Source organism: Marmota flaviventris, chromosome 14 (assembly GCF_047511675.1).
Source record: "Marmota flaviventris isolate mMarFla1 chromosome 14, mMarFla1.hap1, whole genome shotgun sequence".
Taxonomy (NCBI): Eukaryota; Metazoa; Chordata; class Mammalia; order Rodentia; family Sciuridae; genus Marmota; species Marmota flaviventris.
Genome location: NC_092511.1, coordinates 35,302,340 through 35,324,986, shown reverse-complemented (window position 1 = coordinate 35,324,986; position 22,647 = coordinate 35,302,340). Strand labels below are relative to the sequence as shown.

The 22,647-nt window shown below is 34.2% G+C and overlaps 1 protein-coding gene across 1 annotated transcript in view; it reads right to left on the bottom strand.

Moving 5' to 3' along the window:
* Window positions 1–22,647, bottom strand: part of Camkmt (calmodulin-lysine N-methyltransferase) — a 374,703-nt gene that overhangs the window by 349,214 nt on the left and 2,842 nt on the right. Inside the window, exons 2-3 of the mRNA XM_027934266.2 lie at window positions 11,174–11,346; window positions 1,539–1,603 (exon numbers count right to left, since the gene is read on the bottom strand). Coding sequence (XP_027790067.1) covers window positions 1,539–1,603; window positions 11,174–11,346 — 238 coding nt within the window. The remainder of the gene's footprint in view (window positions 1–1,538; window positions 1,604–11,173; window positions 11,347–22,647) is intronic.

Genomic DNA, 22,647 nt, shown 5'->3' with positions numbered 1-22,647 from the left:
TGTCTTTAACATTCAACTTATTCATTTGTTAATGGGAAAGCAATTTGGGGAGTGTGGAGAGAAGACGACAGGGGAAAAAATGTTTGAGAAGGATAAGCTGGTTATTCATGCATAAAATAATAATTTAGACCTTTCAGAAATTATTTTTATTTTATATAATGCTGCCAGCTAGTGGCCCTATTTCAGACCAAGTTCCAGGCAACAACATTCATTTTTTCATATTATTGAATTAAAAATTCTTCATTTCACAATTCAGAATCATGTTCTGGAATTATGTATACTTAGGGCTGACTTACTTAAAATTACCCTAAAACTGAAGAAGAAAGTCTCCTCAACTGCCATTAGCATCCCTTGCCCAGTTCTTGTCTGACCTCCAATAAAAAACATGAGATATGTCTAAGTGGGAAATAACTCAGAAAGAGTCAATATGTACATGGGCCTGGGACTATAGCTCAGTGGCAGAGTGCTTGCCTAGCATGTGTGAGGCACTGGGTTTGATTCTTAGCACCACATAAAAATATACAAACAAAATAAAGTAATGCTATCCATCTACAACTACCAAAAAAAAATGTTTTTAAAGAGTTAGTATGTAGAAGCTAACATATGCCTGTCACTGTTCATGAAAAACAAATTTGACTTAATTTAAATATTTTAGGATAATTTTAGAACATTTATAGATTCCTTTGTGACAAAGTTCCCTATACCATCTAGAGCTGCCATAATGTGAACATCAGAACAAAATTATTGCCTGGAAATTATTCTATTAATGTCTATGCATTTTATAAAGTAGTACTCTTAACAAAGTATGTTATTTAAGTTTAGGCAGTAAGTAGTTATGGTTTTGAAACTTCCTTTGAAAAAATTTTACTATTTTTAAACTTAAAATTATCATATTTCACTATTAATTCACTCTCTTAAGATAAATATCTATGCAACAAACATGAAGAAGCTCTCATCATGATATGTTGTTTAAGTCAGTGACATAAAAATATTCTTGGCTAATTTCTTTCATCATGTGAAATTATTTTAGAATTATTTAAGTGATTTTTCTCAGTGAAGAAATCTGTTACCACTTAATCAGAGGCTTTGATGAGTCAATATATTCTATAACACTGAATACTGCATAAAACAACACTCCAGTATCAAACTATATTAGCATCACAGAAAACATGTTCTGGGTTTAATCTATAATGAAAAAGCAAAGAAGCAGGCAATGGAACAGAAAGCATCCAAAACATAGCAAAAAGAAAAGAAGTAGACCCTCCATTGTATAAACTGAGAAGGTCACAATGGAAACAAGGAACAAAAGAAATAGGATCAGAGTTCCTTCTGACCGGTATTCTTACTTGCACACACCCCTACAAGATGTAAAAACTGCCATATCCTATTTAGCATGCATGTTATATGAGACTTATTTTGCAGCTAAACGATAAGTTTCTATGTACACACACATTAGTGAGTATAACAGTAGTGAGAACACCATCAACTTGCTTTTTAAAAAACGAAACATGTTTCTACAGAGGTAGCATATAACTTACAGACATTTCCTGTATTGTCAAAGCTGGTAAGAACATCTTCAACATTCAAGGATCCATTATTATGTCTACAAAGGAATAAAAAAACTTTTTTAATGATTCTGAAACACTAGTGTTTCCAATGTTTAAAAAAGCTGAGACTATGTATGTATGATGCACCCAATACTCATAAACCCTTCCATGTTGTATTTTTTTAAATATTTTCTGTCCACTAGAGGGAGAAAGAAAAAAACAAAACAAAATAGTCTTCAGAATATTTAATGCTATGACATTTCTTGATGATTAACGAACATTTTAAAGTATTATTAATAATAATTTTTAACAAACCTATTTTAGTTACATACAGGTAAGGTCTTGATCTTAAAGACCAAATACACATGCACATGCACACGCATTACACTTAGAGAATCTTATGATCAAAGGAAAATAATCACCCTCCAGAACCACACTCACAATACATAAAATTTCCTTTAAAATAGTGCAACAAAGTCAGAACTTCATTCACAAAGAATTAACCAAAACTTCAGGCCTGCACATTTCATCAACCAGCAACTCTAAATGCCAGTGGGTAAATTTTTTGTAGCATTTGCCCACTAATCTTATCTTAATTAGTTCTAATTTGTCTTCACTTGATAACCCATTAAGTATTTGATTTGATTATTGATTTTAGTAATACTTATGAAAGATGGTACTCTTCAAATAGAAATGGACCTATCTGTCAATAATTCACAGAGTTTGAGTTACTTTTACACTGGTGATATAAAAAAAATTGATACTAATCCATCTATAATATTTTGGGGGGACTGGAGGGTACTGGGGATTGAACTCAGGGGCACTCGACTACTGAGTCACATCCCCAGCCCTATTTTGTATTTTATTTAGAGACAGGGTCTCACTGAATTGCTTAGCACCTAGCTAAATTGCTGAGGCTGGTTTTGAACTCACAATCATCCTGCCTCAGCCTCCACAGCCACTAGGATTACAGGTGAGCACCACCACACCCGGCCATATACAATTTTCAACATACTCCTTCATAAAACTTACAGCTGCAGTTTGATTTTAGGATGTTTTAATAGTTTGTAATAATTAATAATAATTCATAATTAATAATAATTCATTAGTAATAATTCAACAACACTACTTTGTCATTAGAATGTAGTATAAATTATGTACAGCATTTGAACTAGATTGCCCCCCTCCCAAATTTGTATGTTGAAGTTCTAACCTCCAGGTACCTCAGAATGTGACTCTACTTAGAGACAGAATCTTGAAGAGGTAATTAAGTCAAAATGGGGTCATTAATAAGGTGCTCTTTAAATAGCTGGTGCCTTTAAAAGAAGGGTTTCAGGCCATGCACTGTGGCATATACTTATAATTCCAGCTACTCAGAAGGCTGAGGCAAGAGAATTGCAAATACGAGGCCAGCCTGGACAACTTTGTGAGACTCTATCTCAAAATGAAAAATAAAAAGGGTTGGGGATGGGGACTGGGGTTGTGGCTCAGTGGTGGAGTGCTAGCCTCGCACACGTGAGGCACTGGGTTCGATCCTCAGCGCCACATGGAAATAAATAAATAAATAAAGATATTGTGTCCATCTACACAATGAGTCCTTCTGGGTTCAATACCCAGTACCACCAAAAGAAAAACAAAAAGAAAGAAGGAAGAGGAGGAAGAAGAGAGGAGGAGAAGAAGGAAAAAAGAAGGGGGAAGAGGAGGGGAGGAGGAAGAAGAGTTTGGGAACCAAAGGGAGACAAAAGGGGACACGTATGCATAGAGAGGCAACCACATGAAGATGGGGCAAGATGGGGGCAATCTGTAAGCCAAGAGCCCTCTGAAGAAAGGTCGGCCAATACCTTGATCTCACACTTCTAGGCCCCAGAACTTTTTAAAAATTTCTGCTTTCAAGCTACCAAATCTGTGGCCTTTTGTTTTGGCAGACCTAACAAACCACAACAAACGACAAAAGAATGCTGGTAAACTGCATTACCCCTTTCAGAAAATATGAGCTTTTATTTCTATCACAAAGACCTAGTTCTTGACAGAATGAATAAATGAAACTGCAAGATGTTATTGGCAATCACAACTGGCCAAAAAAACACTGGGCTCAAAACTATTATAATCTAAGGAAATAAAGTCACCAACCATGAATCAAACCTTTCTCATCATAACACAATGATTCTCTACCTTCTCTGTGCATATAAGATTCTAGGAAGAGATGAGGTTATTTACCTAATATGGAAAACTAGGGCTGGGGTTGTGGCTCAGTGGTAGAGCTCTAGCATGTGTGAGGCACTGGGTTCGATCCTCAGCACTACATATAAATAAATGAATAAAATAAAGGTTCATCAACTTCTAAAAAAAAATTTTAAATATAGAAAATTATATTAAACACTGAAATAAGAGGAAAAGCAACAAAGTATGTAACATTGAAAAAGCAAGATGAAGCTATAAAATGATCAGCAGTATAGCATATAACTCAAAATTTTTTTTCTAAATATAAAAGCAATATAGGGTTCCTTCAAGGGAAAACTGCTCATAATCCTAACATGCCTCTAGAGACAACCACAGTTAATATTTCAGTACATAACCTTCAAATCTTATTCTATGCTCATATACCATTCATAAAGCCTGAAAGCACACTGTTATGTAATTTATGTTTTTCATTTGTCATATTATAAACAGTTCCCCACATCAAGTAATGTCCTGTAACATCATTTTAATGGCTGCCCAGTGTTCATTGAATGACTTTCTGAACTACAATTTCTTGGGCCAACACTTTTTAACACCACGCTATCACACATATTGCTTCACTGAAAGTGCTTATGGAAATTTCATTAAGCTCATTTCTTATTTCCTTAGGATAAATTTCTAAAAGTAAAATTATTTTCAGGCTAGTTTTAACAAGAACATTCCCTCTTTCTCCTTCACTCCTTCCCCTCCCTCTCTTCTCTGAGACATACATATACACAGAAATCAGGATTAAAAATAAGTATTTGAAATTAAATTTGAAACAAAGTAGAAAAAAGGTACACATTTTGCATAATGTTAAATATTTCTAAAAATCAAAAGCAGGGATATAGAACTGAAATGCCTATTTTTAAAAGTTAAAAACTTTTAGTGTTATCATTGAAGCAAAACTTTAAATTATTAAATGCATTATTTCTTGAACAAAAAAAAGAAAGAAAGAAGTACTCCCTGTGTTTTTTTTTTTTTTTTTTTTTTAAATAAGATAAGGGGTGGAGGACCGGTTAACCTAATCCTGCAACTCTAAAATCCTTATAAAAAATGAAAAACAAGTACCTACAACATTATTAGGGTTTTGAAACCCTAAAAGATAACATCTTATGAAAGAATGTCAACAATCATTGCCTTCAATAGTATAAGAATTAGTGCTAATTATAGGAAAACTTCCATGAATGCAGTTTAGTAAAGATTCAATTTGATTACTTCAAGTTTCCTTTTGTTTGTCCCAAACTCAAGGACTGTTCTTTGTCCAATGAGTCATCAAATACTTTATTCAAGTGTCAACGCTATTAGATTCTGTCTACCCTTAATCTTTCAATTATTTACCTAGGTCCTGTCTAGACTTAATGGCTAAATAGTAATGCTGACAGGGAAGGGACTTTTTCAAACTTAATCCTTACAAACTTCTGTCTTAGCATATACTGGTAATTAATGTTATATGATAATGACAAAATTTTAGCCCAGATATACAGAGCATAAAAAGTTCACTCCATCTTTCTCTCAAATTCCAAAGCTTAAAACATTATTTCCCCAAGCCTTTATTACTAAGAGCCATATAATTCTCCCCAAGAGACAACATAAGTTTTTTCACAACCTAAAGTTATCCTAGGACTGAGGGCCTTTGACTTCCTTCCCAAGAATAATCTATAGAGCAAGGACTAAAGGACAAGTCATTAGAGCAGGTAATTATTTAAAGAGGTTAAAAAAAAAAAAAAAAAGACTACTAAAAAAATTTTTTAAAACCTAAATATACCAAGAGGTTCAAACAACAGATTCAGAGTAAGCTAGAGCTAAATAAGACACCAAAATCACAAAAAAACAAAAGAAAAAAATAGATAAGTCGGACTTGGTCAAAATTTAAAAATGTTTTTGTATCAAAGGACACTACGAAGAAAGTGAAAAGACAACCCACACCCCAAAAGACAACATGTAAATATTTACACATCACATGCCTGATATCCAGAATATATATATTTTTACAATTCTCTCAAAATGGCTAGTAGAAAAGATTTTGAATGTTTCCTGACACAAAGATAATAAATGCCTATGATAGATACACCTTATCTGACCATTACACATTGTATACATGTTTTGAAATATTGCACTGTACCTCACAAATATGTACAATAATTATGTATCAATTTTTTAAGCTTAAAAAAATTCTCACAACTGCAGAACAAAAAGGTAAACAACCTAATTTTAAATAGGATAAAAGACTTGAATACAAAGAACACACACAATGAGCACATGAAAATGTTTAACATCATTAGTTATTTAAGGAATGCCAATCAAAACCACAGTGAGATATCATCTCACAACCACTTAAATGGCTATTTTTTTTTAATAAAAGAAAATAAAAAGTGCTGGAAAGCATGGAGAAAAACTGGATCCCTCATACATTCTTAGAAGAAACACAAAAAGCTATAGTCACTGTGGAAAACAATTTGGTTGAAACACAGAGTAACAACTATACCCAGCATATACCACATATATCCTAAGTATATATACCAAGAGAATGAAAAGCATACACTTATAGATGAATGTTCATAGTAGCATTATTCACAATAGTCAAAAATTAGAAATAACCCAAATGCCCATCAACAAATGAATGGGTACACAAAATGTGGCGTTATTTCTACCATTAAAAAAAGGAAATGATGCATATTGATACATGGCACTACATGAATGAATCTTAAAAATTACAAAGAAAACAGATGTAAAAAGCCACATTTTATATTATTTTATTTATATGAAATGTCCAGAACATACAAATCCATAGAAATAGAAAGCAGATTAGTAGTTGCCAGGTACTAAGGAAAGGACAAAGATGAGAAGTCACTGGTAACATGTATAGGCTTTTTTTGGTAGGTGATGAAAAAATTCTGGCATTAGACAACGGTAATGGCTGCACAACTCTGTTAATATACTAAACAACACTGAACTATATGCTTTAAAATATTTTTTAATGGTGAATTTTATGGCATGTGAATTTTATCTTGATTAACAAGAAAATTGATGAAAAAAAGAAAGAAAGAAAGAAAAAATAAGACAGAGAGTAGAATGGACCCCAAAAGGCCACAGAGGAAAAAAGAGGAGAGTTTTTCAGAAAGAAAAGGTTTAATTTTTTTTTCTTCTAAATGCAACTTGCTTTGAAACATTTTCAAAAATAAATGGCTGAGGAAAAAAAAGCTGAAGACCTCTTATTGTTCAGTCTTGTCTATTTCCTTACAGGAAATTAGCAGATTTATATACATATAATACAGGAAAATTCGAAAAATGTTCAAGGAAGTATTTTGATTCACTGAAATTTGGGGTATACTTGTATATAAACAAACTATACAAACCTGGAGTTTAAAACAAACTAGAACACTAAGTTATAATTAGCCAATATCTACATGCATGAAAATAAGACTCAGTATGAGTTGAGTTTTCCATATACACTGAGACACATTTTAAAAGTCCTATTATCATAGCAACAATAATAATAAGCAATTAACATAGCAACAATAATCTTTTTCAAAGAAAGGAGAATTCAGACCTCTCACCTTTTACTATACCTAAAATATGCATATATTTATAAATGAATAACTCAGGAACTTCTATAGTTCCAAATATAATGGAAGCAAACATAATGCTTAGTGAAATTAAGTTGAAATAAAGGGTGCGAGGACAATTTCTAGTACCTATATAGCAAAGTCGATACAATAATAAAATTTCAGCTTATAAGACAGAAGCAGGTAATTTTTTATATTTACTATTTTTTTTTTAGTTGTAGTTGTCAATACCTTTATTTTATTTATTTATTTTTATGTGGTGCTAAGGATTGAACCCAGGGCCTCGCACGTGCTAGGCGAGCGCTCTACCGCTGAGCCACAACCCCAGCCCCCAGAGGCAAGTAAATTTTAATAAAAGATTTTTATTAAACACAAACATCTCTTGGTCTAGTTTGCTTTCTTTTTTTAAATATTTTTTTAGTTGCAGATTGTCACAATATCTTTATTTATTTATTTTTATGTGGTGCTAAGGAGCAAACCCAGTGCCTCACATGTGCGAGGCAGGTACCCTACCACTGAACTACAGCCCCAGCTCCATTATAGTTTTCTATATATGCATCTATCTAACAGGAACAGTCTCTTTAATAAAGTTCTAAGAAATAAAGCTCCAGAAAAACAAGACTTTATCAAAGAATAAAAAAGAGTAGTTGTACCCTGGATTTTAATTTCCTAACTCTCAAACTTTTGAACAAAGAGTTGGTCATCCATATAGAAATGGTAACAGATCTTGGGGATTTCAGAATCTAACTTGTGTACTGTCTAGTCTTATGTTTCTTATTAAAAGTCATCATGGGAAATTCTTTTATTCCTTCATTTTAAATATTATCATATAAAGATAACAAAAAATAATGATCAAAGTTTTAACTAAAGCTACAGCTTATACACCTTTTAATAACATAGAATAACAAAGTACAACCATACTTTGAAATCAAACATCTAGTTATTTACCCTCTTACTTTCTAAATCACTTCTCTTCTTTTGACTGTTGCAAGTAATTTAAAAAAAATTTTTTTTAAAAACTTTTAGTATGTCTATAACACAATACTGAAGAGTGTTACCTAAAGAAATGTGATAGAAACAGATTGAAAATAACTGATACAGATACAAAAGGAATAAGAGTGAAGATTCATAATGGGCAGATAACAGAAAACAAGCAAAAGTGATAAATATGTAAGAAATCAATGTGAACAAAATTCATACCCAGAATCAATGAACTATTTTTTGGCAGAAATTTTCCCCTAGGTAAGTAATTTAGTAATTTCAGCAATTTCCTTTACTATATAACAAGATTATGGAGAAAGAAATGGAATGCTAAGAATAATCAATGAAGAAATTAACTTATCTGGGCCTCAATTTCTTCATCTGTAAAATGTATGAATTCTCTCATAAGAGGAAGGATAGTGTAAAAACTAAAAGTTCAGGCTGTGTATCCATGTATACAATATTATCAGGTTGGAGACACACAGCTCAGTTGGTAGAGTGCTTGCCTCACATGCATAAGGCCCTGGTTCAATCCCTAGCACCACATAATTTTTTTAAAAAAAATGTACATAATGTTATCAATGGAGAGAGCTGGGTGAAGGCTATATAGAAGACACTGTACAAACTGCTGCAAATCTATAATTATTTCAAAATAAATGGGGTTTTGGTGGGGATTTTGTTTGTTTTTGTAAGTACAGGCTGCAGAACCAGACCACATGGGTTTTAATACAGGCACAATTATCTACTGGCGATGTGACCTCAACCAAGTTATTTAACCTCTGTGTGCTTCACTTTACATATCTGTAAAATGAGAATGACGATATTAACCTGACAGGACTACTGTGTGTATTAAATATTGATACATGGAAACCACTCACAATAGTGCGGTCACATAGTAAGCATCAATTGCCAGTCATTATTAATGTTGTTATGATTTTTTAAAATTTATGCTAATATTGCATTCAGCTCTAGAATTCCATGTTTAGATATTGCTATTTGGGGGCTGGGCTGTAGCTCAGTGGCAGAGCACTTGCCTAGCATGTGTGAGGCACTGGGTCTGATCCATAGCACGCATAACAATACACAAATAAAATAGAGGCATGCTGTCATCTACAACTACAAAAAAATTAAAAATAAAAAAGATATTGCTATTTTTGCTCTATTAACATGGAGGGTTACTATGTAGAATGCAAAGAAAGAAAAGGTCTTGGCAGCTCTTGAGGCCAAAATTTTAGTTCAGTTACTTGTCTTCTTTCCCTAACTCAGTAGTCAGTGACATATACATCATATACATCTCATGTGTGTGTATACATACATACATACATGTATTTTTCATAAATAAATATATCACTAAAAACCTTGCTTTGGAAAGGAATCTCCATTTACTCAATAGCCTGCATTCCAAATAATTTTAGGTCAGTATTATTTCTATTAGACAGTTAATCCAGACATTATTATTATTATTATTATTATTATTAATTATTTCATATTTCTCTGGCCAACTTTATAAGGGTCTTAAACATAGCAGGAAATTATTCTTGCTATGATTTACACTTACTACCAGTGGATACAGAAGTTTTAAGTTTATTCCTGAAAACTCCGACTGGATCACCCTGTTAGTCCTTCTTTTTAATTTCCTTACAAATACTATCTTCCAACTGTTTAATTATCTTTATTCCTGCTTTCCAGAATTATTATCAGGATTACATGAAACAAAATACATCAAAGCACCTAGCTCTGCACTTGGAGCGTAGTAAGTGTTTAATGCACTTTTCTTTCCTTCTTTACAAAGGACTGAACCTATTATTTCCAACAGAGTACAAGGTCATTGAGGTACTCCAATTAGAATTTTATAATGAACATAAAGAAAAACTCACAAATCCCCAAATTTGTCTCTTTCATTTGGTGGTTTCCATAAAACAAATATTATGGAAGCAGATCCTAATTTTTCTTCCTAGCCCGTCCTAGTCAATTTTATTCAAACCCCAAATTTTCAGCTATTATGGTGCTTTTTAAAACTTAGATATTTTAAACTAAGTTCAAGAAACATACTAAAAATAGATATTCTTTGTGAAATTTTTTTTCTTAAAATTATTCCTAGCCTTACCTAAGGCTTAGAAAGTCACATTTCTACTAAAAATGTTTTTTTGCTCTGCTTACAGTAACTATAAACGTGCTCCTCCCTCCCTTTCAAAATGTGAAATTCTGTCAGAAAAGGCAGATTTTATAAAATTAAACAACTACAGTATTACTGCAACATGCTAGAATATAACTGGGAGAGAAAATTAATTCAGTAACAGTGGTATCTTGTTACTTCAGTTTGCAATTCTCTTGTCTCTTTTCTAACATTTTTTAAAGCCAGAACAGTCTGTGTGCTTCTCACAATATCAGTGTTTTCAGCGGAATTTTCTCTTCCTATTCTTCACATTCTATTCTGAAAGTGACAAAACATGAATGGGAAAAATAGCAAAGCTTGATTTTTCAGATAACTACTACTTGAAGAGTAACTTGGAAAAATTCTCTTTTTACTTTCAGCCTTCTTTGCCTCAAAAAGAACTTGGCTTTTTGTCATAATCGAATGCTAGGAGGGAGCAGTTAAACTGAACCCTTTGATTTGCAACACACTTTGTCCTCAAATGCCACCATATTCCTGAGGATTTTTTTTTCTCTAGTCTGAAAATACAGGAAGACCTACTTAAAGCCGCAGAATTCTCTAACACAAAGTTGCAATACCTAAAAAATAAAGAATAAGTAAAGACTGCCTAAAATTCAATAAAAGGAGTAATGGGGATGGGTAAATTGTTTTCTACTTCAAGAGAAAAAACAGTTTTAAAAAATCTTAACTAGAACAATAGTTACCTTAAGAAGATACGATATTCAGGATAGAAGACACTTGTATATTGGACCCATGTACCAGCCTCCTCTTCAGTTTCTATTTTCTTGGCTTCTGTTACTGAAAACAGATTAAATGATTCAAATCTTCTTACAGACACACGTCGCAGGCAATCATCCAGGTGCTTCTGCCTCAGAACCTTTCAAATAAAATTAAATATTGAAGTCATATTATATAAACATATCATAAGTTAAGTGTTCAAAACTTAAGTGATGAAGGGACTTTCACTTCCAACAAAGATGGATTAGATAATTCAGACGAACTCCTGCTGAACACAACTTAAAAAGATGCGCCAAAAAAAAATGAAAAATAAAAAATATGCACAAAATATTTTAAAATATACTTGAAGACATCAGACAGCAAAGAAGATAGTGATGATTTACAAGTATAATGTCTTAAAAGGAAATATAGAGAGGTAAGCATGGCTTTTCTCTGGGAACATTTTCTCCTGGGGACATTTGTCAATTCCAGAAAAAAGAATGGAGAAGATAAGCAGCACCTTTGTAAGTATTGGAAGAGGGTAAAAGTTGAAGTTCAGACTTACCTAGGCAGGGACAGGTATGTTATTCTGAACCATGTGTGTGTGCATGTGTGTGTGTGTGTGTGTGTGTGTGTGTGTTCTGAGATAAATCAAATGACTAATTTTGTTGATGTCATTTTGAAAGCCAGATTTTTAAGGAAAAAAAAAGGAGATAATAGCTGTAATATCAATGAGGTTAAGCAAAAATCTTTAGCTATGGATCAAAATGGAAGTATAATAAAAACTAGTGATGCACATATTTTTAAAAAATATATTGCCTATATCTGCAGCATTGAAAAGGTCTAAAACAATTATTAAACTTATAGGTATACCTAATACCTAGATTATAAATATTATTTTACTAAAACAAATTAAGACCCATTGGAGAAATAGCAGGGATTGTATAAAATGAGCCTGGAACATCCTGCACACCAGAAAATAAGAAAGCTATAAAAAATTATATTTTATGTCAAAAGGAGACAGGAGCCAATTTGAATAGGGTCCACTGGCCAAAGACAAGATAGTAGTAATATTAATCGATGTAATTAATACAATATGTGATAAATACAAAACAATATTATTTGACAACAGCATTTTTAAATGCCTCATTCATGACCATTTGAGGGTGCTAGAAAACCAACTTACTGTTTTGAAAACTAGTAAATAGAAAAAAGAATCAAGTATTTATGTCTTTCCTCTAGAAACTGTAATTGAAGGTAACCAAATAGAAGATAAGGAAATTTTTTCTTATAGCAAAATCTCAAGAGAAAAATAAAGAATGACAAAATTAGAATACCACCATTTTCCAACCCCTTGTCAATTCATGACCCTAGGTCATCATCATTAAGAAGAGAAACAGGGCTGGGGATATAGCTCAGTTGGTAGAGTGCTTGCCTTAAATGCACAAGGCCCTGAGTTCAATCCCCAGCACCACAAAAACAAAAAGAAGAAGAAGAAGGCATGGTGGCCCACACCTGTAATTACAGCTATTTGGGAGTCCAAGGCAGGAAGATCACAAATTCAAAGCTACCTGGGCAACTCAGCAAGAATCCATCTCAAAATAAGAAATAAAAAGGGATAGAGATGTAGTTCAGTGGTGGAGCACTTGCCTAGTACATGTAAGACCCTGGATTTAATCCTAAGGAAGGAAGGAAGGAAGGAAGGAAGGAAGGGATGGATGGATGGATGGAATAAATATCCTGTGATTATGTAAAAAATACACACCATTACTATATTGGCCACTTAACAAAATGAAAAACATCATATCTGAATACAATCAAGCTTCTATATCCTCCATAGAATAAACTTTTATGAACTAGAAAGTGCAAGAGATAGAGGAACAATTTTAAAACACCATTAAGGTACAATTAGCAAAATTCAAATCATGTAAAACTCTTTATAAGAGTTTTTTCCTTTTCTTTTTTTATTTATACATGACAGCAGAATGCATTACAATTCTTATTACACATAGAGAGCACAATTTTTCATATCTCTGGTTGTATACAAAGTATATTTGTGTCTTTATATACATACTTTGGATAATAATGTCCATCACATTCCACCATCATTTCTAACCCCATTCCTCCTCCCTTCCCCTCCAACCCCTCTACCCTATTTAGTGGCTAATGGGAACACAAACTGTTCCTGGCCATGTGTAAGCTCAAGTGATTATTCCCTCAGCTTATTTATTTATTTATTTATTTTGTAATCCTAGAGCCAGCTTCAGGCTCTTCCTGTTTGTCTTGGCAGGCCAGCTTTGTGTTATTCTAGGGACTCAGGCTGCTTCTCCCGTCCCTCCAGTGAGTCTGTAAATGCTTGATTCACTCTACTAAATATCCTTTCTACTTAAAAGCAGCTACAATGGTTACTATTCTCTGAAAAGGAACCCTTATTCCAACAATGTCATAATTTTTATGTTTAGAAGGGCAAACTGAGTTTCAAACCATGCAAGAAAATGTTGCGGTTATGAATATATCTTGAGGGGAAAATAGCTTAAATTAAGATCCAGATATTTTTAAGGAAATGAATAATATCTATAGCTTTGTGAGCTGAGAAGATAAGAAAATCTCCCATCAAGTTAATAACCTTATCATCTACCACTTCTAGAATGTCTCCTTCCAACCCCTATGTATATAATTAAATAATATTCAAATGGAATTATCTGGAGTAAAGGAAATTGCTCAAAGTCAAGTTATTTTATTATTCCTCTAAATCAATGAACAATTTAATCTAAGATCAATGTCATAGCAAATAAGATTATGTCAAAATGTTCCCAGAAGATGAGAAAAAAAAAAAAAGCACTGAGTTCTAGGGACCCTAGGCCCATCAGATAAACACTGTATGCAACTAAACACAAAGACTCATTTATTAATCTGAACTGTTCACTTCAGAACTAACGAAACTGAACATAAGTACGTGAGAGTCCTATTAACCAATATTTTCTATAAGCAGTGTCACTCAGAAAATGAGCAAGGGCCCTTGTAGAAAACCTGTACCTTGATAGTTGCATGAGTATAAGCATCTTTACAATCCTTTTAGCCCAGTCTCTTCTGCTATAAAAAGGAACAGTAATGTTTGCCTTGCAGCTGCTAATAAAGTACCTGACACACAACAGCTGTACACTGAAAGCCACTGGTAAAAATTATAAAAGACAATCTATACCACATAAGAAGTTTCTCCTTAGAGTCAGTGCTCAATAAACTCACTTTGTGCTAAACAAGGTAGACAAAACACATATACAGTTATCTCCTATCCCTCCCAAAACTCCATAAAATATCAGAAAGGGAAAAAAACTGGCAAAAATCCAAAAGGACAAAGAGACTAGGAGAATCTAAGTGCCATCAGTGGGAAGTCAAAAAAAACCAAAGCCCCATCAGAGACAGGTATTTAAGAATGCCAGGATATAGCAGGTCAGACAGAGGAATGCTATGGTATGGATATTAAATGTCCCCTAAAGGCCCATGTGTTAAAGGCTTGATCCCCAAGGTGACATTATTGGGAGGTGGTGGAATATGGGCAGGCGTCCAGTGCCTCCTTAGGGGAGGTTCTTCTTCCTGTTCAGGAGGATGTAAGCCACCTAAAAAATTAAAGTTTAGAATAAACTTTAGTGAAGAACACTAAATAAAGTTTAGTGAAGAACAAAAGACAAAGTCCGAAAGATAGGTTCAAAAGATGGAGTCTCTGATAGTTCCAGTCCACACAGGAGCTGGAGCTAGACAATTAGAAAATAGCTCCTGTGTTAGGCTGGGAATGTGGCTCAAGTGGTAACGCGCTTGCCTGGCATGTGCGGGGCGCTGGGTTCGATCCTCAGCACCACATAAAATAAAATAAAGATGTTGTGTCCACTGAAAAAAAAAATTCTCATTCATTCATATTCTCTCTCTCTCTCTCTCTCTCTCTCTCTCTCTCTCTCTCTCTCTCTCTTCTCTCTTTCTTCCTAATGTCTTGTGGTTAGCAGGTTGATTTGCATCTTGGCAGGTCACACCCATCTCAGAGGGGCTATGCAGCTGCAGTAGGTCACGGTCACGGTCCCCTGTGCTGTGTGGGACCTTGAGCAGAGCTTCTACAGGGCTCACATTGTGTGTGGACAGTCAGCCAGAGGAAATGTTCACTGGAAATTCCCAGACACCAGATTCTCCTATTCAGTAGGCTGTGATGCTGATGCAGTCCACAGACAGCCCGTGGATGACTGTCGACAGTGCAACCTTCAGGAGAAGAGGCTGAGAAGTCCTTGGGTCACTGAGAGTGTGCCCTCAATGGGGACTGTGGAGCTTTCTCTTGCTTCCTGCCATGAAGTAAGCCTTCTGATCCATCACACTCCCTGCCATTGCTCCACAGCATCCCCATCAGAGGCCAAAAAGCAACACATCCATTTGTCCCTGGGCTAGAATTTCTAAAATCATGAGTCAAAAGTTAGGATTTTCTCCAAAAATCTTTCAAAGGAAGAAGAATTAGGTCTATCCAGATCTCAAGACAGAAGAAAGATCAAGGAGAATCAAACAAAGCCAGAGGGAAAGCATTTAAGATTCTATATTACTTCAACCATGTTAAAAAGAGGGAATGAAAATAAAGAGAAGAGACTAACACCTCTGTTAAAAAATAAAATAATACTAAAAATTTTTTTTAAAAGGCCCATCATAGAAGCTCCAAAGAGAATTAAATAACTAGAAAAAATCATAATGATAAACAACAATACTTAGTATTCATTTTGAATCTATGATTTGGCAGATTCTGACCCAAATATATTAACATACATTATCTTATATCCTCAAAATAACCTTACAAAGTATGAGTTATGGTGACCACTTAAAAAATAAATGAGGCTTAGAAAGTTAAAAGTTACCCAAATTCCCACCATGTACAGGAGTTTATTTATGTCACACCTGCTACAAAAGGAATTAACATGGGTTTAAGAAGATCCACAACACAACAATATAATACTTGATGAAATGTAGATGAGAAAGATAAATGGAAAGCAAAAGTTGGTACATAAAACAAAGAATAAAGTTAAAACAAAAGTACATTCCATAAAGATCTACACACTTCACTTGATAGAGAATAATAATAAAGAAGCAAACAGTAAGTGGTAGGCCCAGGCCTGGATTAAGCTCTATATGTGGCTGATGTCAGAGCTCTTTCCACTGTGCCAAAACAATGTTAGATGTTCTGCAATAAAGCGTAAAGTAAGTTCAAGACACTAAGATATTCTCCTTACTCCATTCGCCCAATTCAACAATAAACAACTTGAGAAAAGTAGTTATATGAGGGTAGAAATGAAAGCAAAGGGTTAGAAAACACCCTTCAATTCAGTTTAGAGCAAGAAGGATATAAACTTTATAAATAATATTTGGAGTCTTAACTAAAGCCATGAGATCATACCTAAACATAGTAGCTTCCTAAAATGGCAAAAACTAGGGGTGAGAGAGCAATGTTGCTTCTTTTTCTACTGAGAATTTATAATACAAGAAGGCAATATAAAATAAAAAAAATACGTAGACAGTGAAAAAATATGAGGTTGTTTGAAAGCTCCAAAAGGCATGGGTTTCACTGAAGACCCAAACTGTTGAGCCATTGCTGCAGAATTTAAGTAATGCTAAGAAAAGCCATAAATGCTCCCTCAGTGCAAGATCACAAGTACAACACACAACCATTTCTAAGACGTGCTCTCTAGTGTCTCTTATATATTTCCTACAATAAAATCAGAGGCTGAACAGAGCACAAAATATAGTTACTAGCTGTCTTAACTATTCTAGATTAACAGACACTCTTTATTCTACTAAATATTCAAACTGGACCATGTAAGCTGAAAGGTGATGGCCAAAGCACTATTCTTGCCTTTCCCTATTGATTGTATCTTGTCAAGTTAATTGTGCCTTTAAACAAACTCATTTATACCAGTTTTTCTTCAAATAACAATTTTAATATTTGACAAATAATTAATTTTTTCAATTAAATATTACAAGATCTAACAAAACAATGATAAAAGAGAGTTATTGCTTCCACAACTGGGTTGAATGTTTGTGTAACTATGTGGAATGGTTTGGAAAGATAAAGGTAAATTTGCCTGATAAAGGAAAGTTGTTAGCCAGGTATGGTGGCACAGCTACTCAGGAGGCTGAGGCAGGAAGATCACTTAAGTCCAGGAGCTGAAGGCTAGGCCTGGGTAACAAAGCAACCCTCTCAAATTGAAAAAAAAAAAAAAAAAGTTGGGGGTGAATGTAAGTTGCTTAAAATTTTACTCTCAATAGGAAGTTAATTATAAAAATTTGGAGAACTGGGGCTGGGGCTGGGGCTGGGGCTCAGTGGTGGAGCGTTTGCCTAGCATGTGTGAGGCACTGGGTTTGATCCACAGCACCACATAAAAATAAATAAAGGTATTGTATCCATCTACAACTAAAAAAATATTTTAAAAAAAAATTGGAGAACTTATTATAAATATCTAGAAGGATTTGTCACTCGGATTGTAACTTCACTTTGGAATGTATATCATTTTTATTATTCATTTCTTTAAACAACTTTGTCAATCAACCAATTCAAATAACAGGTCTTCTACTGAATAGCATCTTGTGCAAAGAACAATTTTAATCACTCACATGGAATTATCTTTCTGGTAGTCAAGGGTCATCAATGTTTAACTCAAAATGGAAAGTCCTCCCCATAACTGTTATTCATCAAATATGAAATACTACTATTTATAAAATTCAAATTTTTTCTTCCTTCTGATGTTATATATTGAATAGACTGTCATTTGACCATGGCATGTCATCAACTAATAGACATATCCCAATTGCAAAGTGGTTAAAATTTTTAAATGTGCACCTTGGAATAGATGAAAGATGGTTTGAAAATAATTATGTTCACTGTAAAAAAAAAAAAAAAAAAAAAAAAAGCTTAAGTACAGAGAAGTAAAAATTCACCCAGAATCCACCATTTAGCACTATTACACATCCATCTATACATACATAGACAAGTAGCTACCTTAAATTCTAAAAGGGTCAACTAATTCCAGCTGATTAAAATTGTTAAAATTGTGAATAATTAAAATTGTTCTTTGCACAAGATTAATTCTAGTTTTCAATATTGTAAAGAACACTATGACAATCTCAGCTGAGTTTGTGTATATTTATCCAATAGGCAACAAGGGATTTGTTTTTGTTTGTGTTTGTTTTGGTTCTGGGGATTGAACCCAGGGGCATTTCACCACTGAGCTACATCCCATTTCTTTTTATATTTATGTTTAGGGTCTCAATAAGTTGCTTAGGGCTTTGTTAAAGGCTGAAGTTGGCCTACAATTTGCAATCCTCCTACCTGAGCCTCCTGAGACACTGGGATTTTAGGTGTGCCACAACACCTGGCCCAATGAGCAATGTTTTTAAATGTTAAATTTAAAAAAAAACTGTATTAGGAATACACAAAATAAATAGGAGTAGAAAACAGAAAATGAAATTATTTCTAGCACTGGCAAATAATTACACTGTAAAATAATCGGAAATGGAAAAAATCTTAAAAGAACTCCTGTAAGTTGTTTGTTTTTCAGTTTTAGTTTTTGTTTTTGGTGGTGCTGGGATCCAACCCAGGGCCTCATAAATAACTAAGCATGCTTTACCACTGAGCCACATCCTCACTACCAAGTAAAGAGACTCAAGAAAGAGACCCAGGAAAATAAATGAACGTCCACAGCGTCTATGGCTACTGAGCCACTGACTTCCAGATCTCATCTAATTAAACAAAGTAGGCATTAGACACCAATGCCTGCAACTTGTACAACCTGGTAACAATAATGAACTAGGCCAACCAAGTTTTCTCTCAAAAATGTGAATTGCTGGAAGGGAAACTAGTAGAGGAAGGGAGGAGGGAAGAAAAAGGGGAGGTACTAAGGAATGAAACTGATCAAATTATAATATATGCATGTAAAAATATGTCAAAATAAGCTGGCACATGCCTGGGATCCCAGCAGCTCGGAAAGCTGAGACAGAAGGATCACAAGTTCAAAGCCAGCCTCAGCAAAAGCAAGGCATTAAGCATGAATTGCTCAGTGAGACCTCGTCTCTAAATAAAATACAAAATAGGGCTGGGGATATGGTTCAGTAGTTGAGCGCCCCTGAGTTCAATCCCCAGTACCAATAAATAATAAAGATATGTCATAGTGAATCCTATAATTAGGTATAATTATAATGTACCAATAAAAAAATTAATTCTAAAAAAGCATACAGAAGATAAGAAAAGTATGTTAACCTTTGCTATTAAAACAGACTTATATGGGGTCCAGAGCACACATTTATATGTGTGAAAAAAATAATTCTGGAATAAAAACTAAATCTAAATCTTTCTGTGGTATAGTTAAATAAAAATAACTAGTTTTAAATTCTCATTTTGAAAAAATATGCAAATTCAAAATTATAGGATATCAAACAGTTAACATAAGTGAAGGGCTGTGAGATAATACTGGAGCCCTACTGAAGCAGACACAAACAGATGTCATGAAGCTGACACACATGAGAGAGTTCTTTATATAATGTATATCCAGAGACTAATGCTCTTTCTGAAGTGAAGGTGGCAAAGATTTTCTCCCATTCTGGAGGTTCTCACTTCACATTCTTGATTGTCTCCTTTGCTGTGAAGAAGTTTTTTAGTTTAATGCCATCCCATCTATCGGTCCTTGACTTGACTTTTTGCTCTTTAGGAGTCTTGTCGGGGGAATCGGTTCCTAAGCTGACACGATGGAGAGTTGGGCCTACTCTTTCATCTAGCAGGTACAGGGTCTCTGATCTAATGCCAAGATCCCTGATCCACTTTGACTTGAGTTTTGTGTAGGGTTAGAGATAAAAGTCTAATTTCATTCTGCTACATATGGATTTTCAGTTTTTCCAGCACCAATTGTTAAAGAGGCTATCTTTTGTCCAATGTATGTTCATGGCAACTTTGTCTAGTATAAGAAAACTGTACTCATATGGGTTTGTCTCAGTGTCTTCAATGTTCCACTGATCTTCATGTCTGTTCTGGTGCCAATCCTTGCTGGTTTTGGTACTATAGCTCTGTAGTATAATTTAAGGTCTGGTGTTGTGATGCCTCCTGCATCACTTATCTTGTTAAGGATTACTTTGGCTATTCTGGGCCTCTTATTTTTCCAAATGAAGTGCATGATTGCTTTTTTCTATTTCTATGAAGAGCATCATCGGAATTTTAACAGGAATTGCATTAAATCTGTATAGCACTTTTGGTAGTATGGCCATTTTGAAAATATTAATTCTGCCTACCCAAGAACATGGGAGATCTTTCCATCTTCTAAGGTCTTCAATTTCTTTCTTTAGTGTTCTGTAGTTTTCAGTGTAGAGGTCTGTCACCTCTTTAGTTAAACTGATTCCCAAGTTTTTGTTTGTTTGTTTGTTTGTTTGTTGAGGTTATTGTGAATGAGATGGTTTTCCTAATTTCTCTTTCATCATTGTATATAGGAATGCAATTGACTTATAGGTGCTAATTTTATGTCTTGCTACTTGGCTGAATTTGTTTATGAGTTTTAGAAGTTTTCTGGTGGAGCTTTTTTGGTCTTCTAAAGATAGAATCATGTCATGGGCAAACAGGCATAGTTTGAGCTCTTCTTTTCCTATTTGTAACCCTTTAATTTCTTTCTTTTGCCTAATTGCTCCAGCTAGAGTTTCAAGGACTACGTTGAATAGACATGGTGAAAGAGGGTATCCCTGTCTTGTTCCAGGTTTTAGAGGGAATGCTTTCAATTCTTCTCCATTTAGAATGATGTTGGGCTTGGGTTTTATGTATATAGCTTTTACAATGTTAAGGTATGTTCCTACCATTCCTAGTTTTTCTAGTGTTTCAAACATAAATGGATGCTGTATTTCATCAAATGCTTTTTCTACATCTATTCAGATAATCACATAATTCTTTAAGTCTACTGATTATTGATTTCCATATGTTGAGCCAACCTTGCATCCCTGGGATGAAACTGACTTGATCATCTTTTTTAATATGTTTACATACTTTATTAAGAATTTTTGCATATATTTCTAGGATATACATAAAGAACTCAAAAAACTTAACACCAAAAAAAAAAAAAACCCAATCAATAAATGAGCAGGGGAACTGAATAGATGCTTCACAGAAGAAATACAAATGGTTGACAAATACATGAAAAAATGTTCAACATCTCTAGCAATTAGAGAAATGCAAATTAAAACTACAATGAGATTCCACCTCACTCCAGTCAGAATGGCAACCATCAAGAATACAAGTTACAATAAATGTTTGTGAGGATGTCCGGGGAATGTACACTCATTCATTGCTGGTGGGACTGCAAATTGGTGCAACCACTTTGGAAAGCAGTATGGAGATTCTGTAGAAAACCTGGAATGGAACCACCATTTGACCCAGTTATCCCACTTCTCAGTATATACCTAAGGGATTTAAAATCAGCATAGTAAGGTAACGCAGCCACATCAATGTTTATAGCAGGTCAATTCATAATAGCTAAGCTATGGAACCTAGGTGCCCTTCAACAGAAGAATGGATGAAGAAAATGTGAGATATATATATATACATACATACACACACACACACACATATATACACAATGAAATATTACTCAGCTATAAAGAAGAATGACTGTATCCCTTTTGCTGGTAAATGGGTGGATATGGAGACTACCATGCTAAGTGAAATAAGCCAATCCCAAAAAAACAAAGGTAGAATATTCTCTCTGATATGCGAATGCTAACACACAGCAGGGGGTGGGCTGGGGGAAGAATAGAATTTCAACAAATTAGACAAAGAAGAATGAAGGGAAGGGAGAAGGGACAGAAATAGGAAAAACAATACAATGACATAACTTTTCTATGATCATATATGAATACACCACCAGTGAAACTCCACATCATATACAACCACAGAATGAGATCATAACTAGAATAATTTATAATCCATGTATAGATAATATGTCAAAATACTCTACTGCCATGTATATCTAAAAAGAACAAATAAAATAAAGAGGGAGGAAAAGAGAGTTGCATAACTCTAGCAATGCTTAGATTCCTGACAGTTTTCCAGTTCTGGGTGTAAATGAGAAATGAATGGTCCATCCATTTTAAACATTAATAAGAGCTTGCAAATGTTTAATATATGTGTTATATTACATTATTTTAGAAAAATATTCACTTCCTCTTTACCACCTCCAAGGGAAGAATATATTTCCTGGTCCCCTAACTTTGGACTTGGTCAAATATCTTACTTTAGCCAACAGGATTTTAGCAAACATCATGCAAGCAGAGGCTTATATACTTTTGTAGTTAGGCTTGCTCTCTTATACCTATGCCATCACCACAAGAATATGCCAGCTAGCTCGCCCAAGGATTAGGGACATCTGGACCAAGCATTTAGCATAAAGCCACTTGATCCCAGCCTATATCAGTC